General features: G+C 45.3%; 4 protein-coding genes across 4 annotated transcripts; 2 read left to right on the forward strand and 2 right to left on the reverse strand.

Annotated features, from left to right (window-relative positions):
• Positions 1 to 681: 681 nt before the first annotated feature.
• Positions 682 to 5,179, forward strand: JR316_0001319 (Vegetative incompatibility protein HET-E-1; the record flags this gene model as incomplete). The annotated part of the gene is made up of 10 exons (XM_047887128.1): positions 682 to 729; positions 790 to 945; positions 1,001 to 1,102; positions 1,158 to 1,205; positions 1,259 to 1,318; positions 1,377 to 1,595; positions 1,655 to 1,705; positions 1,760 to 1,952; positions 2,008 to 2,163; positions 2,217 to 5,179. The coding sequence occupies 10 exons, from the start codon at positions 682 to 684 to the stop codon at positions 5,177 to 5,179; spliced, it is 3,996 nt and encodes a 1,331-aa protein (XP_047754874.1).
• A 3,237-nt stretch (positions 5,180 to 8,416) lies between these two features.
• On the forward strand, positions 8,417 to 9,994 carry JR316_0001320 (uncharacterized protein; the record flags this gene model as incomplete). Its single annotated transcript, XM_047887129.1, has 1 exon — positions 8,417 to 9,994. One exon carries the CDS (start codon positions 8,417 to 8,419, stop codon positions 9,992 to 9,994), a length of 1,578 nt encoding a protein of 525 aa, XP_047754875.1.
• A 1,929-nt stretch (positions 9,995 to 11,923) lies between these two features.
• On the reverse strand, positions 11,924 to 12,915 carry JR316_0001321 (Agroclavine dehydrogenase; the record flags this gene model as incomplete). The annotated part of the gene is made up of 3 exons (XM_047887130.1): positions 11,924 to 12,187; positions 12,258 to 12,448; positions 12,510 to 12,915. The coding sequence occupies 3 exons, from the start codon at positions 12,913 to 12,915 to the stop codon at positions 11,924 to 11,926; spliced, it is 861 nt and encodes a 286-aa protein (XP_047754876.1).
• A 2,080-nt stretch (positions 12,916 to 14,995) lies between these two features.
• JR316_0001322 (Cytochrome P450 monooxygenase COX2) lies at positions 14,996 to 16,290 on the reverse strand (the record flags this gene model as incomplete). The annotated part of the gene is made up of 5 exons (XM_047887131.1): positions 14,996 to 15,052; positions 15,286 to 15,550; positions 15,604 to 15,792; positions 15,844 to 15,976; positions 16,041 to 16,290. 5 exons carry the CDS (start codon positions 16,288 to 16,290, stop codon positions 14,996 to 14,998), a joined length of 894 nt encoding a protein of 297 aa, XP_047754877.1.
• Between the last annotated feature and the right edge of the window lie 1,784 nt (positions 16,291 to 18,074).

Raw genomic sequence — 18,074 nt, forward strand, 5'->3', positions numbered from 1 at the left:
TCGTTTGTGTTGTGTTGTGTGCGAGTCAAGTACTAAGATAAGATGTTGGTATCGGGTCCGTCAAGTGGTAAAGTAGTATGCTTCATGGAGCCAGGTATCAACGTTCAACATGTACATGTGCAGCAACGAAATTGGCTGCACTGCTTGCTACTGCTTGCATATAGCGGAGAAAGAAGTAAAATAGAATCAGTTTCGCGTTGGTGTTACAACAAAGAGGCAAAATAACCAGATAAAACTGCGTACAGGATACCTATGTTATTAAGAAGGAGTGACAGGATTGAGAGGGCTCACTTTGAGCTCCGAACATGGATTTCTCGGTCGGGAGTGGACACTGGTGACTGGAAGAAGTTGGCACGTGGTATCTTGGACGGCGGCGCTGCGTAGAGACAAGGCAGTCTCGTTCTATTCCGTATCATTCAAGTTAAACGACCGTACGACAATTTCTACGTATTGGCGGCCGCCGAAATCACAATCCGAATAAACATAAATTAAAGGCGATTGCACTGTCGGAACGCCAGCATGGAGATGTAGCTTTTATGCCGTGTGGACACGCTGTTTTTAGATTCAGCTCTCGTCCAATATCGTGGGATCCATCAGCCTTGACCATCTACCATACAGATCTCTACGTTCAGCGCAATGAAAAAATTCAACTTTTTACAACGAGGGCAGCGGAATCGCTCGATGCCTCATCTCCCAACAACGGAGGACGACGCGGAAGAGGCGACTACGGTATGCTGCGGGTATATTATCTTGCATAATACACACGCGCATTCTAACCGGTATCGATAGCGTTCGCAAGTTGATCCCACTGTCTCCAGGTCCCGCCCGTCCTTCTTCAACCGGTTGAAGGGTGCTTTCAGATCGAGGTCTCCGAGTCGTGAGGCTGCCCCAGCTGCCGGTGTACTCTCCAGGTCCAGGAGAGAGGTCTTCCAGAGAGACGATCAGGTATGCTTTTAATTTGACCGCAAGTGTTCAATCCTGTCATGTTTTGATGATGTAGAGTGACGTTGGAGATATCAATTTGGGAAGGTCAAGAGCAAGCAGCGTTCAATCGCTTCCTCAGATCAGCGTCGAATCAGAATCACCCTTGCATGGCAATGAGGTAGGCCAAACAATCTGTAGCTGACTTCGTTGACGGCTTAATTGGTTACTTGAAGAGGGTTCAATCTCGCTTGGAAACAAGAGGACGTGGCAAGGCTGTTCAGGTGCGTACTGTTCAGGATATCCAGCTGCCACAGATAATCAAATTCCAGCAAAGAATGCCACGCCTGGTATATCATCATCTGGGACAGTGCAATCTTCTGCTCAGAATGCGCAGGTCCGTTTGATTTTGGCCGTTTTTTCAGTGTAATTCATTCATCTTTTTGGCAACACAGCCCAGTCTGAAGACAAGTTCTCTGGACCCCGCAGTTGTGGAAGCAGCCCGCACAGCTGCATTGCAGACAGCCATTGAAATGAAAGGCGGCGCTGCACCAGTTTCTGGAATTACTCCAGGAATCAGTGGGATGGGCAGTTCAATCGACGTTGGCCATTTTATGTCATCTTTTCTCAGCACATTGTCCAAGTTCAATTCTGCCGTGGACAAAATCGCACAGGTATGGTATTGCTTTTTTAACAACTTTTCTTTTTTTTTAATAATATGTATTGCGGCTAGATTCATCCTTACGCGCAAGCTGCATGGACAATCCTTTCTTTCGCATCCAAGGTATGTTTTGCTCGTATAGTTATTCTCTAGACCCGGTTTTTAATCTATCATTAGGCAATTGTAAACCAGGATATCCGCGATGGCTCGATCCTTACATTATTGAAAAAGATGGATGCTGTGTACACTTTTCTCACTGCAGCGGATTTACGGGATATTGAATCAATGAAGGGCATCATAGAGAAAATCTGTCACCAGACATTGGAGTGCTCCTACTTCATACGGGAATTTTCTCAGAATACAAAATTCCGTAAGTAATCCTTGTCGATGAAAGCACTTTTTCATTGAATCATCTCTGGCTCAAGGGATGAGGTTGCTCAAGAACTTGCTATCTGATACGGATGATCGCGTACAGGAGTTTAGCAATGTCTTTGACGATCTTTTGCAGCAGTTTCGGGACAAGGCCGCCCGCAGCACGCTGATCGTGGTGCATCGTATCTGGGAAGACATCGCCGAGCTAGGTATGCTTGATTTGATGTTAATTCTGTGTGATGACTCTAAATCAAATCTCCAGCGCATGACTCCGACTTGCAGCACATGCCCTACGTTCAAGGTGCAGGCCTTAACCTTCAGAAAATCTGCCTTGAGGGGACCCGGGAGCAAATTCTCAAGGATATCATTGATTGGGTCAATTTGAATGGCCAGGATGACACGTCTCGCATTTTCTGGCTCCACGGTAACGCCGGAACTGGTAAATCTTCAATCGCACATACCATCGCTAACTACTTTGAAAAACTGGGACGGCTCGGGTCCTGCTTTTGCTTTGATCGCAACAAGTTTGCGGAGGAACGGCATAACAAGATATTTACAGTAATTGCCCAGGATCTCGCACACACAGACAAGAATATACAGAAAGAGCTGGCGGGGATTGTGCACCTCAACAAGGCACTCAGCAATACAAGTGACATTATACAACAATGGAGAGAGCTTGTGGTGAAGCCTATTTGCAAACTGTCCGAATCGATGGTTGGGCCTATTGTAATCGTCATCGATGCGTTGGACGAGAGTGGGAACCCGGAATCACGCAAAAACCTGCTTCGTATTCTCGCTGGAAAGTTGAAAGCTGATAATGACAGTCATGTCTCGAAGCTTCCGCCAAATGTTCGAATCATTCTTACCTCGCGAACATTATCTGACATATACAACACCTTGAACGACGTTGATCACGTCCATTCAGTTGCAATGGATTCCATCTCGACCACCTCGACCGCAAGTGATATTGCTTACTATATCTCTGAGGAGTTGGAGGATATCGAAATCAGAGGAAATGACGTGTCTCGGCTTTCCTCTGCTGCGGGTGAGTTGTTCGAGTGGGCTCGTCTGGCATGTGCATATGTCAGAGGAGACGATGATGCTGGAACGGATGCAAAGGAGCGCCTGGAACATCTTTTGGTACGCACTGAAGACGCGGGTGTGCTTCTTGACAAGATGTATCTGTTGGTCCTCGAGACACTTCTGCCCAAGGACCAGCCACTACGCCCTATGCGCCTTCAACGATTCCTTTCTGTGATATCCCAAATACTTGGGAGTGCGGAGCCGCTAACTATGGACACTTTGGCCTCTATGAGGCGCTACTTTCTTGATAATGGTCTTGGGATAGTTGATGTCCGCACAATCATCAAACCAATGGGTGCACTGCTTAGTGGGACTACCGATCCATGTGCTGTAATCCGTCCGCTCCATGCGTCGTTCCCGGAATTTTTGTTGGATGAAAAACGAAGCGGCGAATTCTTCATTGACATGTCCCGTATTCACGTTGACCTTGCAACTGCATCACTATCAATCATGAAAGAGCAACTTCGATTCAACATATGCCAGCTGCCGAGTTCTTATTTGCCAAACTCTGAGGTTGAGGACCTTGATCAACGGATTAACGATTGCATATCTCGTGAATTATCGTACTCTAGCCGGTTCTGGACAAACCACTTGCAACTCGCGGAATATCATGTCATTCTTGTAGATGCTATGCGAGAATTTTTCAATCATGAACGGTTACTCTTTTGGATTGAAATCTTGAGCTTACTCAAGTTGGTGAATACTTGTGCTCAAGCGATGTGGAGTGTTATTAAATGGGTAAGTGGTGGCAACTGTTTTCTAATTGTTCAAGCATGTGCTAATATACTACAGTCTTCCACAAATTGTGCGGATATTGCTGATTATGCATCAGATGTGCAAAAATTTGTTCGGATGTTTGGTGGTGCGATTGCTCACAGTACCCCACATCTTTACCTGTCTGCACTCCCGTTCTCGCCTGAAAACTCGCATATTAATCAGGCATTTGGGGACCGATTCTGCAAGATGCTTCGTATGGATTCTGGCAGGAGCATTGATTGGCCGGTTCTACAAGAGACTTTGAAAGGCCATGAGGGCAATATTAATTGTGTTGCTTTTTCACCAGATGGGAAGCACATTGTTTCTGGCTCAAATAATAGAACTCTAAGACTATGGGATGCTGAGACTGGGGAGCAGATTGGGGCACCTCTTGAGGGTCATGAGCATTGGGTGTGGTCTGTTGCCTTTTCACCAGATGGAAGGCATATTGTTTCTGGCTCATTAGACAAGACCCTAAGGCTATGGGATGCTCAGACTAGAGAGCAGATTGGAGCACCTCTTGAAGGTCATCAAGATTGGGTATGGTCTGTTGCCTTTTCACCAGATGGGAAGCATATTGTTTCTGGTTCACGTGATAGCACACTAAGACTATGGAATGCTGAGACTAGAGAGCAGATTGGGGCACCTTTTGAGGGTCATCAGAGTTTTGTGCAGTCTGTTGCCTTTTCACCTAATGGAAGGCACATTATTTCTAGTTCAGATGACAAAACACTAAGACTTTGGGATGCTGAGACTGGAAAGCAAATTGGAGCACCTTTTGTGGGTCATCAGGATTCTATGCAGTCTGTTGTCTTTTCACCTGATGGAAGATGCATTGTTTCTGGTTCATATGATCAGACACTCCAGATGTGGGATGCTAAATCTAGACAACAGAGTATCCCTTTTAAGGGTCAACATGGTTTGGTGCAGTGTATTGCCTTTTCACCAGATGGAAGGCATATTGTCTCTAGTTTACATAACAAAACACTAAGAATTTGGGATGCTAGGACGAGAAAGCAGATTGGGATACCTTTTGAGGGTCATCAAGATTGGGTGCGGGCAGTTGCCTTTTCACCAGATGGAAGGCGCATTGTTTCTGGGTCAGATGATAAAACACTGAAGTTATGGGATGCTAAGACTGAAGAACAGATTGGAATACCACTTGAGGGTAATCAGAATTTTCTACAGTCAATTTCCTTTCCATTATCTGGAAGGCCCATTATTTCTAGTTTACAGAATAAAACACTAAAGTCACCTGATGCTAAAATTAAAGAGCAGGTTAGAATACCTATCAAGGGACATTTGGATAATATATTGTCTATTGCCTTTTCACCAAATGGCAGGCAGATTATTTCTGGTTCACAAGACAAAATATTAAGGTTGTAGAATGCTGAGACTGGAGAGCAGATTGGGTCAGCTTTTGAGGGTCATCAAGATAATGTATGCTCTGTTGCTTTTTCACCAGATAGAAAGTGCATTGTTTCTGGCTCATCAGACAAGACAATAAGACTGTGGGATGCTGAAACTAGAGAGCAGATTGGAGCACCTCTTAAGGGTCATCAAGATTGGTTAGAATCAGTTGCTTTTTCACCAGATGGAAAATATATTATTTCTGGCTCATATGACAAAACATTGAGGCTTTGGGATGCTAAATCTGGAAAGCAAATTGGAGCACCTCTTGAGGGTCATCAGGATTGGGTGAGAACAGTTGCCTTTTCACCAAATGGAAGGCACATTATTTCTGGTTCAAATGACAAAACACTAAGACTGTGGGATAGTGAGACTAGAAAGCAGATTGGAGCACCTTTTGAGGGTTATAAGCATAATATATGCTCTGTGGTCTTTTCACCAGATGGAAAACATATTGTTTCTAGCTCACAGGATACAACACTAAGATTATGGGATGCTAAAACTAGAAAGCAGATTGGGGCATCTTTTAAAGGTCATAAAACAGTAGTACAATCTATTGCCTTTTCACCAGATGGAAAGTACATTGTTTCTGGTTCATGTGACCAAACACTAAGGCTGTGGAATGCTAAGACTGGAAAGCAGATTGGGGCACCTCTTGAGAGTCATCAAGGTTGGATATGGTCTGTTGCTTTTTCTCCAGATGGAAAATACTTTCTTTCTGGTTCTTCTGATACTATACTCCGGCTATGGGATGTTGATATTTCCATAAATCAAGGCAGTGCCATACATAATTCCATTCTTTTTTCATCACATCCACAATTTTCTCTTTCTAATATTGATATCAATCAGAATGTAAACATTTTACTTAATAGTCAGATTTTGTACAATCCTTTATTGTCTACAAGTTCAAGTCATCCTTGGAATGGGAATGGATGGGCAGTTGTTAAATCTGCTAGTTCCAGTGGCAGGCTTTTATTCTTTGTTCCATCCATTTATACACTATATCAATATTGGCCACCCTCTCTTGCACTTATTATGCCTCCTCCTCCTCAATTAGATCTTAGTAAAATGGTCCACGGAGAATTATGGACATCTATATACCCTAATTAAAGTACCTAGTTTACTCTCTAAAATTCATTCTTTTTAGTAATTTGAAAAAATACATTCTTCAATTTTTTATGCTTTGGACTACAAGATGTAATACTTGAGTGTATGATTGATTTCTAACACCCTCGGTTCAACAAACAGCAATGGAAGTCGACCGTGTAGTTTTTTAGTCCCAGTCCGATTCATTTCAACGAGGCGCGCCATCAAACACGCTCATTAATACCTGCTTTTAGCCGAGTCTGAATGCCCTTCTGCATTCCCAAGGACCCTGATCCACCTTGGGACTATGCCAACCAGTACTTGGAACGAACGCGAGGAGCCGGATTACTACCTCGGAACTAGCGACCCCATCTGAGATCTTTAGGCTGCTTTCAAACTCGACAATTCCAGAGGCTTTCCACGAGGACGATGTGTCTGTTCGTTGTCCACAAAGCCGGGACATGTCGAATCTGAGCACGGTGAGACTTTGATTTCTCTTTCTACGACCATGCGCCAGCGCCCACAGGCTCCTGTACATGCGCGTATTCGGCCAACGGACAGGATCGCGCTTCTAGGAAAAACTTGACCAGGAGGAAGAGCAGTCTGTTTGTTGTGGCGCAGCGTTTCACAGCTCAAACATTAATACATCCCGTTCGCGTAACCAAGGAGCCGAAGCTGAAGACGTCTCGTCTCGCTCGGCAGTTCATGGGTAGAAGATGTTTAGTCTGAGCCGGAATCATGTATAAGGATCACAAAGTTGTAGAAGAAAACATTCTGTGACAGTACCCGCGCATTCTAGAGACATGGATAAATGTCATTAATGAGTATTCGCAGTGTGGACACATGCAAATAAACAAACATACGACAAAAATGCCTCGAGCTCAAGTTGGCAATGGTTTTGTTACAATCGTCAAACTGAGAAAAGAACGCAAACGTAGCCTCTTTAGCTCAGGGATACCCCTTGGGAGCACTGCAGCAAACTCCCGAAACCTGCCCCCAGCGCCATATCACAGATGCTTTTGAGCGCAATATGGCTTCAGTCAAAATCTTGCCATCATACCCCGCAAAAACGAGCATATCTTGCGCGCGGCCTATCTTGATTAGATTGACCAGAATGCGAGAGACCTATTTGTCCTAAAAAAATCACCGTCATGCAAGGAGTACAGTCGGGAGTGCAGTATGCATACTTAAGGCAGCCTACACACCACTGGAACTGCCCAACGGAGGTTTAAACGGGTTGGTATAGTTGGGCGTGGCACGCTTTTTCTGGTGGCGGATCCGGTGATGATGCCCATGGCGGCAGACGAGTACTTGTTTCCCGTAAATCAACACGGAACAGACTTTCGTCGAGTTGATGGACCAGAGGGCGGACGGACAGGTTAGGGTGCTGCGCGCGCTTCATCTTGTGGTTGTGGAAGAGTCAGCTGTAGCGGGGATTCACGGGCGAGGTAGTCGTGCGACGTGTATCTGGGGTTTGTTACGAGGTTATACGACAAGGTGTGTTGAAAGACTGGCAGAGAGAGATGGTTAGAAAGGACATTACTCCAAATAATTGAGTCGATCCATCTATAATTCTGTCAGCAAGGCTTGAGCAAGGCGTAGAATTGCATGATCCGGAAGTGTCTACTCTTGAATTTGTTTATGTTTTGCGAGGTCAGAGAGAAATTTTGAGAGCGAAGGAATGGCATGAAAATCGAGAAAGAGCATTGAGATTTGAAAATTTGAGAGGGCAAGTGTAAGGACGTTTAAAATTGTGATTATGTAACATGCCTCTCCGCTCAATCCTAGTCCAGGCACTCGACTCGCCCTTGAACTTTGCTGGAACTTATTTCTGCTATCTCCCTGACGGACTTCAACGTTCTTACTATGGCTATGCAATGCAGAAGAGCAAGAAGGCACAAAGTTCTCATGCTTGACAACGTGCATCTCGCTTATAGCTTCGTGCCAATGATATGCCTGCCAGATGCAGTGCTTTGCTTTGACACAATTTCAGGTATTCTTTGAGTTGTATAAAAAACTAACCATACTAACTTAAACTCGGTAAGGATACGATCCAAGATAGCCAGACTAGCGACTCCCGTTTACAACCTCTAGAACGCCCATTCATCGATATCAACTATCATAATTATGCCGATCCTCGAAAACCATCTCGGGGGCAACTTTAACCTCGATTCCTCTGGAATAGCCGGCTTCTTTGGTGGGGAGGAGGCCTTTGCGGCCATGTCCAGTGTGCATCTTGTCCGCGCACGGCGATGGCTAGGTTGGTACAACTCCCCTGGTTCATACTTCGTGGCGAAGAAGTACGGCGTGCTGCCCAACTCGCTGTTTTGGGACAGCGTATTCCCCGGCCCATCTGTAGATCCAACGGAGCTACTAGAGCTGGACTATAAACCCGGATTTAGGTTCTCTGGAGCGTACAATGGGACACAGTTTACGTCGACGGGTCATCTTTCGTATTTGCTGTCAAGATTCTGCACTGCACTCCCGGGTGCACCAGCGCTATGGGATTCTATGGTTGTTGGAGATAAAAAAACGGCATCGACTCGCCCACACGATGCTATCAATCAGTACACACGTGTTCGCAATATCACTGTCACAGTGGTCAAGTTCGATGAGCGACAATTCACCAAATGGGAGCGATACCCCAAAGTCCCGGAACGATTCTTCACCCCGATCAACAGACTAGGCACCCTCTTCGTTGTACTCACGATTCTTTTCTCCCTTGCAGCAAGTGTCCTCTCGGCCTTGTATGACGACTGGTTCTCGTTTGCTATGATTCTATTTGGTTCTCTTTCAAACGGTATCACCTCCTGGGTACTGGGAACAGGCGACCTCGTTCTTGAGCTCTCCGAGCCATCTCCTGGTGCAACTCCCGGTGATGGAATCCTCTTCGACAGACAGAATATTATCATCTTGCAAGGTTCCGAACACGTCATCGATTCACTTCTTCAAGGTCGCTTTCGGCTGCGCTACCCATCCGACCCCTCGCACCGCTGGATCGGACTCTGTTCCCTCAGCCTTCTGGCCCAATTTCTCCTGCAGCTCTTCCTCATCCCCCAGGGCACACTGACAGGCCAGGTCTTCTTCATTGCGTCGCTTGCCATGTCTTGGATGTGCAACAGCTACCTCGCGAGTTTCAACAGAGAAAAGATGCAGACAGACCTTCTGTTCAAGCTTGTCGGTGCACCGCGGATACACAAGTTTGACGTCGCGAAATGGAGCGTCGCGGCAGCGTTTGCGATGTTCTACTTCAACCCTGGGCTAAAAGCACCAGAGGGCATTCTCGACGAGCTTATGCCGAACAACACACCTGCGTGGAATGTATGGAAGCACTGTATCTGCGCTGCGATTATGCATGGGCGGAAGCCGAGCGATTTTATCTTTCCTGATGAGCAGACTGCCGAACATCTCGATACTTTGGAGAAGGATGAGCTGAAGAACTTGAACGATCAGGGTGAGAAGTATACACACGCAAAGATCATGAAGGCGTTTGAGGATCTGGCTCTCGAAAACGATAGGAATTTTTTGAGGGAGTTTCTGCGCAAGGCGGATGCGGCCTTTGAGAGTGTGTCTACGTTCGACGAGAAGGTGGAGTTTGTGCATGCTGGTGCCCAGGGTGGGGATCCCCTTCTCTTACGTCAAGATGTACAGGGGCGATCAGGCTCCTTATTGTTAATGCAAAAGTCACCGATACTCCCCCAGTAGTCTGTTATGACTGGGACTGCTTGTGTTATATTCATGTTCTGTGCTCCACTCGCTTGCTAAACGTACCTTCCACCACATCATGACCAATCCTCAGAATTGCGATGGTAAATTTGTTGCTTAACATACGATGAACGGTGTGCGGACATAGCCGAATTTTACAGCACGTTGACAATCTGACATGATAGCTTTAGGGGCGTATCTTATCAACGTCTTTCAACTGCACTCATGGACATCATTTCGGTCTCATGATTATGGAAGCGCTCTCCGATAGCCTCATGGGAAACTACATGCAATTTTCGACGTTCGGAAAGAAAACCCGGCTTCAGTGATGGTGGGGAAACCTGTTTTTCAAAATAGCAAAATAGAAGAGGGCTTGATGCAGAGATTATAAATACTGGAGACTATAGCAAGCGGACGGACTTGGGGTGGTATCCGTATCTCGCACAATGTCTTCCCAGATTTCTCTCACCAACTTCCCTCCTCGCGATTTTGCCGGTTATGGACGGTATCCTCCCAACCCTAATTGGCCAAACGGTGCCAAAATCGCAGTAAACTTTGTCATAAACTACGAAGAAGGGGGAGAGAACTCGCTTGACAATGGAGATGCTCAGGCGGAGAGCAACCTACAAGAAACCGGGCCCGTGAGTCCATTTATTGACGTTTTTTCATACCCAAGAAGTCCTTATCACCGTTTGAAATTTGACCTTAGAAACCTCCATTAGTGGGCGAACGAGATATTCCTATGGAGACTCAGTTTGAGTACGGATCTCGTCGAGGAATGTGGCGGCTTCTCAATCTGTTCGAGAAGCATAATATGCAGATTACAATATATGCTGTGGGAAAGGCCTATGAAGCACAACCGTATGTCATCCCCACCAAAGCTTGAAGCCTACCGGTTCATGTTTGTTTTCTCCCGTTTTATTCTAGTGAGATAGCTCGAGCATGCGAACAACGAGGCCACGAAACAGCATCGCACTGTTACCGGTGGATTAATTATACGCACATGGACCCAGAATCGGAGGAAAAATTGATTCGAAAAGCAATCGATTCTTTCCGCAACACAAGCCCGTCCGGCAAAGTCCCTGTTGGCTGGTATTACGGTCGCCCATCTCCTCGTAGCCGTGCGTTGGTGTCCAAAGTCTACCGCGAGCTTGGCTTGGAACTGCTTTATAACTCAGACACTTGTATGATGGATGCCTTCGTGCGCACTATTTGATTGTATTAATTATTGTTCTTCAGATGCGGACGACCTGCCTTACTGGATTCCAGATCCTATCGCTGGGCCCGACGAAGGACTTCTTCTTGTTCCTTACACCTATGACGCGAACGACTTCAAATTTTATATCGCGCCTGGCTTTGCTTCGTCTATGGCGTATTATGAACACGTCAAAAATTCTTTCGGTACTCCAATCTCTATTCACAGCTTGTGGTTTTACTGATACCTGATGATCATCTAAAAAGATACACTGTACGAAGAAGGTCAAAATGGACACCCCGCCTTCATGACTGTAGCTTTGCACGCCCGGATGCTCGGTCGACCTGGACGTTTCCCGGCAATAAAGAAGGTGGGTAGGCTTCTACCTTGTCTAAATGGTACACTTTGCCTGATCATGGTGATCAGTTTGTAGAATATATAGCGGATAAGCAGGATGTTTGGGTGGCGACCAGGGAGCAGATCGCACGACACTGGATTGCACAGTATCCATACAGAAAATAGTTGACCTATGCGGGCCTTCATATGTAACTTAATTTTGTGCTTATATACGTGAACAATACATACGGGCGCTAATTTTAGCCGCCGTAAACTTCATGAAGGATCGTACGAGTTCTTCTAGCACTTTCTAAAGTTTAGAATTGAGGCCTACTTAATCGTACCTTCACCGTCTGAATGTTACGTTCGTTGATGAGATGAACTGGGATATTAATAAGCTAATTGGACCACAGCTCCATGTTATCCTGCAGGTATTGTTTGAGAGTGTGACTCCCTATAAATTTTCTTCCCTCTTCAGCGAGTTTTGGGTCGTTAAAGATAGCTTCTTCGCTTCCCTCCTGAATTCCTTTCTGATTCCCAGCAAGCGTCTTAGCTAGGTCCGGATGCAAACCAACTTTAGCATAGAAAGCTGTTTGCTCTTCAATAGTCAGCCGCTTGTAGACAATTGGTCGCCCGAGGAGGTCAGATAACAGTCTCGCTACCTAAAATATCATCAACACCGATGTATCTCGTGCCAATATTTCACCGTCGAGGGGACACTCAAACACTCACATCGGCGTATGAATAAAGGTCAGGGCCCACGACAAAAATGTCTTTATTGGGACTGACGTCTGCCGTCAAGGCCTCAAATGCAGCCTGCGCTACATCCTCAGTAGACACCCATGGTATACGACCATCCTCTGTGGCTGAAAAGAACTGGTTGTGATATTTAATGCCAGGGACAAAAAAAGAACCGAAGTTCTCTGGATCAAGAGAATCAAAGTCAGAAGTAGAAAATCGGGTTTAGTTGGTCGAGAAACATACGCATAAATGTAGTTGGTCTTATGATAGCATAGTCCACCTTCTTGTCGAGAAGATATTGATGTACGACACTCGCCAAAATTGCTGAGCTGGATTGGGGGTTGAAGGTTGTTGCAGATAAGAGAACATAACGCTTGATTCCTTTGGCAATTGCAAAATCGATAAAAGATGTCACAACAGACGATTTTATGCTTCCAGGAGGTCCTACAATGTATATGCGATCGATGGAGCTATCGCTCAAGGCACTTTCGTATGTGTTTGGCTCAAACCAATTAAATTTGACAGCACTGAAAGGTTTAGGTGCCTCTCCAGAACGAGATGCAATCACAACGGGGCGGTGTGCGTTTTGGAGAAGTTTGGCAAGGGCAAGTCCAGTATTTCCAGTTCCTCCTGTGATCAAAGTCGTCATTTTGGAAGCAACAAAGGGAAGAATGAGATGGTGGAGCATACTTGTGCGCTGAGGATATCTTCTTATATACTGTGCATCCTTCTCGGATACCCGACCCTAAGGTCATATGAGCATTCAATGAAATGCCCCAGGCGACATTATCGGATAAAAAAATGCGTATCAATGAAATTACTGATGCATCATCGAATAAGCATGCCTCAAGGGGGCGTTTTTAGGTCAGGATGGTCAATGCACACCACATCTTTCCTGATGTTGGACCTGCCCACAAGGCGGCTAACTTCGGAACCGTGGGAAATGTATTCGGAAATAAGGCGCGGACAACCGTTTGTTAACGTGAAGTTAATACCAAGTTGGCTCTTTTTACTTTTTACATCTCTGGCACATTGACATCCAGTGATGCTAGGTCCATGCTGGCAAAATTATGCGTTCGGATCTGATATGGGGACGTTAACTGCGGTAGGAAGCGACTGAATGTCGGGAGGAACTTGGGAGAAAACAAATGCAGTCCTCACTTGAGGGATATATAGACCGACTAAGTGGCAACTTCCGAGTCACTTGCGCTGTCAAACCTTTCAATGTTCATGCATGCCTCTCAAACTAATAGGTCACGACCAACTTCATTGATGATAATGCTCAGGGCGACGCACCCCAATTCTCCTGATGTGAATTCAATGTAATGGGACTGTCCGTTTTCGTGAGTCAAGAGGGATATAACATGCAGTAAGTTTGTTTGTTTGTTTGTTGAGAGCGTCTTGAAGAATTGACATGAAAGCTGGGCGCCAAGGTCGTCCACACCATCAGGAAGGACATGGGCGCTAACAAGGTAACTTAACAGTAAGTCAATTCAACGTCTTGATATGGAAGATATTTGACGTAGTCGTTCATTTCAGCCATGGTGATATTCCTATGATTTAACGATGTATCACTGCAATTCAGGGAAACTGATCTTTTCGACTCTCACCAATTAATATTTCACCTTGGCCAGACTTCATCGAAAGCTCAATCCCTCCCTACATAACCGCTTCACGCGCCATGGCCACTTTATCAAAACAATACACCTTTCTTGTATATACCAAAGATATCAACAATCAATTAGTACACTCAATCACGGCAAAATACAACCACAGCAAAATACGAATGCCCTTGATGTGGCTGCTTGAACTGCGGAAAATTCTCATTCAAAATGCCTTTAGTGGTCTACCTCCACGCTATCTCGAATTAATTGCTCTGCAGAAGAGGTCCTCGGCTCGATCCTACATTTAAAAGGTGCCGGATATCTAAAGAAAAGATGTTTGACGGACTCAGCACCTCGCTTATGCAACAATTGGGAGAGATTTACGAAAGAAAGCCGCCCGTGAATTTGGGCTCAAGCTTTACAGTATTCCCAAACTCATCGATGGGTGGCTTGATATTGTACACGGACAGTACGGAAGAGACAATCAGAAACAAAGAGTTGTCGCTCAGGTGCCTTCCGGGACAGATACTGTTAGGGACATTGAGTGTGGTCTGAAATCATATGAAAAGAGTTTTTTTATGACTCACCGACGTCCATGGCCAAACGCTGCACAGTCGGGACTTCTTACGCTGGGATCTAGTTTGCCGTCCTTCAAATATCGATCAGGGTCAAACGTCATTGGCTCAGAAAACACCTCCGGGTCGTGCAGGATGCTCCTATGTCAGAATGTTATCTCGCTTTGCTGCAAGTCTGTGGTCTCTAAAATTAACGCACCACCCGTTTGCCATTACCACCGTGCCCCTTGGAATAAAATATCCGTCATACTCGTCGTCATCAGTAGCCATATGACCTATAGCTAGGAGGCGATTAGAAAATTTATTCTTTAAGGTAGAACGGAAATAAATTACACAAGGGTAATACCTGATTCCAACGCATGCTTTCTTTAACTATGGCATTGATATATGGCAATGATTTGCGGTCGCTGAAGTCTGGAAGACGATGGGCGCCAACTACGGCGTCCAGCTCTGCTTGCGCCTTCCGCTGTGCATCCGGGCACACCGCCATTGCCAAGAAAAACGACTGCACTGTTGAGAATGTCTAAAGTAGCGTTGAATAAAATTTCAACTACTCCAAGACATAGCTCGCTACTAACCGTGTCTGCTCCAGCTGTTGCACGATACACTGAATCAGATTTCAAATATTGGGATCAAAAGGAAGAATAAATACCAATATATGCCACTGCTGCCGTGTGCTGAGCAATTTTTCTTTCCTCAGAATAGAGAGGATCATTCTTGTCAGGTAGACGGCTAATTAGCGATGTTGTCACTGAGGGTACCACTACCCTATCGTTTCTCTGTTCACAAATCTTGTGATTAATGCTTGCCGGTTACACCAATGAAGAAATATGCTCCTACAAGTTCGTTTTCAATATATTCGAAAGGTTTGTTGATAACGTCGTCGTTGATTTTGCTCCAGTATGCAGCCTTCTTTTTGAATCCAGCCCCCGGAAACCAGGCAGGGACATGGAGCAAAGCAGGAATCAGGTCGACTAGGAATGAACCTGGAAGACCTGCCTCCACAATGCCCTCGAGAGCCTTTTCTGCATTTGATACGTATGCATCGGAGGGGTCCTCAACGGTGATACCATATGCTACGTTCATAATGATAGATGCAAATGTGCTATTGAAATTCAGCAACCAAGGTAATGAATCTAAGTGGTGAAAGTTTCTTACTGCCGTATGTGATGAATAAAATTCTCTGGAGATCCTAGAAGACGGAAAAGAAAGCTGCGAACTTCCCGTTGTTGAATAGGCTGATACTTGTAAACAATGTTGCGATGGAAATGTTCATTAAATGCTTTTCTGTGGCGTCTCCACCATTTCCCATAGGGGAGGAGCGCCATACTGAATCCCCAGTTCATCCTGTTGACAAATGTCAGTGACGATTTACAGCATCATAAAACTTAAGCGAACAATCCAAGAAGCATTGGCATGGACATTCTGTCTGAGTAGTTTGAAGATCGCTTGTCAAGAAGGTCATTCACTCGCTCTAGAGATCCTAGGAGCAGCAGCGGTTGACCGAGGACTTCGATGTATATAATATTCCCTGAAAAGTAAGAGGTAAATATTAATAAGTGACAATCACTAATAGCGACATGACAGCTGCATACCATATTTTTTAAACCATTGATGGTATACAACATGCGGGCTATCTACCGGTGGAGGAACATCAAAGAGATTTCCGATGATTGGGTAACCTTTTGGCCCGGGAGGCAGAGGAAGATTTTTGGGGTTGCGCTTGCGAATGCGAGAACTATTCAAAATAGCCCTCACGGCAAGCACATATCCCAGGGCAAGCACAATTGATGTATACAGTGGATGGTGAGCTAGTCCTGCATATACTGTGGACAGTAGAGTCATCGGAGTTGGAGAAATGTTTGCCATCGTCCATTAAATTGCTTTTATGAGCCATTCTCGAGTTCTCTTTCACATGATCGATCTGATGATCCATGAGTTAAGTTGACAGTGAGGAGTGTTTCCATTCATTTATTTCTTGTGTTTTGGCTCAGTAGACCGGCCGTACCCCACTGAATTTGTGCGACGACAAGGTGGTGCTCCTATGATGCCAGCAGTACGTGATAGTGAGTTTCTTCAATTACTGTTAATATAGAAAAGTTAAACTGATTTTCTTGGGAATTTTTCATCATAATTTGAATACTTGAGAGAACGTAGGGGACATGTGTTCAAAACCATACCACACCTGTTCTGTTTCCAAAGACGGGTGGTATATTCATATAGAAACGCGGCACCATAGTGGCATGTTGGCAGGTGTAAGAAGCCAAGCATAGCCTGTGCAACCGGCTGCTGTCAACTATAAAAAGTGAATAAGTTGACGTGTTGAATACTCAATAATAGGAAACACCATATACAAGAGTACAAGGCGACTGGGAGATGGGACCATTTGGATGCCCCTGTCTTTCTCCACGCTCGTTCCTATTTCCTTTACGCTTCCCCATCACCTCTCTTTGCATCGCTGTTCTTAAGGTTTAATATTGATTTATTATACTCCTTAAGTCGCATTACTCCTTTTCAGCGGAAGACCTCAGCGTTGTCTGCGTTATCTCTGAGGTGCAGCGAATCGTTAATGAGCAAGGAAAATTGAAATATACGGGGGTATTATGGCGTGGCATGGCATCGAACCAGGCCTATCCTTGCCCCATCGTGTCCTGTCGTGTAATCATACCCAATTAGCGAGAAGAGACCGGAAACCATTGTTAAATACCTTCTATGATGTGTACACTGACTTCACAACTTCTAAATATTGGAAGAGAATTAATGTTGTGTTGCGCCTTGTTTGAAAGTAGTCCAAGAAACTGAGCCAGAAATATAAACTACAATGCATTCTATCACCGAACGCGTAACACACGGGCAAGGGACATCATGCCATATAGATTACCCTGTTGATCACCACAGGTACACTATAGCATGCCTCCGAGGCGAAACGTGATATTGTAACTGCAGTCTGCTAATTTTTCTAGGGCTCAGCAGTGCAATTGACCGGACCGGATTCTGAAGCAAGAATGACAGTAAGCGCGCACGACACTACGGTTGGGGATTACATACCTCTTATATTCCCAGCTGCTTTCCTGTACCACTTTTTCTAGCACTGGTGGAGCGTTTTGCAGAGCACAGTTGCACCCTAATCGTAGTATCATGCGATGTGTGTGGCCATAAATGCAGCAAAGTTAAATGCACAGTGGGTTGTGGTAACCATTACACATGCTGGGCAAGGCGATTAGTTTCAACAGCAGCGCCAAATTTTCAGCGTTGACAACGAGGGGTGAAGATGGTGAATATAGAAGGCATAATGAGACAAGATGTGACAGTGAGACAATGGTAACAGCGGTTGAACTGTTAGCAAGAGACACAGACGTTGCAGTAAGGGAGTGCCAAAGATGAGGTAATCTCGGCTGGAGATGTTCAAGAGTGTTCCGGCGGAGAACAAATTTTAGGCTAGGCGGTGTCGGAATCACAAAAGATGCCGAAGCTTGCAAAGTTGCGCCGAGGGAGATGGATTGAATGGATGGCACGCGAGCCTAAGTAGTGAAAATTCCTTACTGCTCAGTGCTATTGGTTTCTAGGCTGATCCAACTGTTCTCCTAAAAAAACATTCCTTACGGGTTGAAGATTTGAACCTGTGGATT

Source organism: Psilocybe cubensis, chromosome 1 (assembly GCF_017499595.1).
Source record: "Psilocybe cubensis strain MGC-MH-2018 chromosome 1, whole genome shotgun sequence".
In the NCBI taxonomy this organism is placed as follows: Eukaryota; Fungi; Basidiomycota; class Agaricomycetes; order Agaricales; family Agrocybaceae; genus Psilocybe; species Psilocybe cubensis.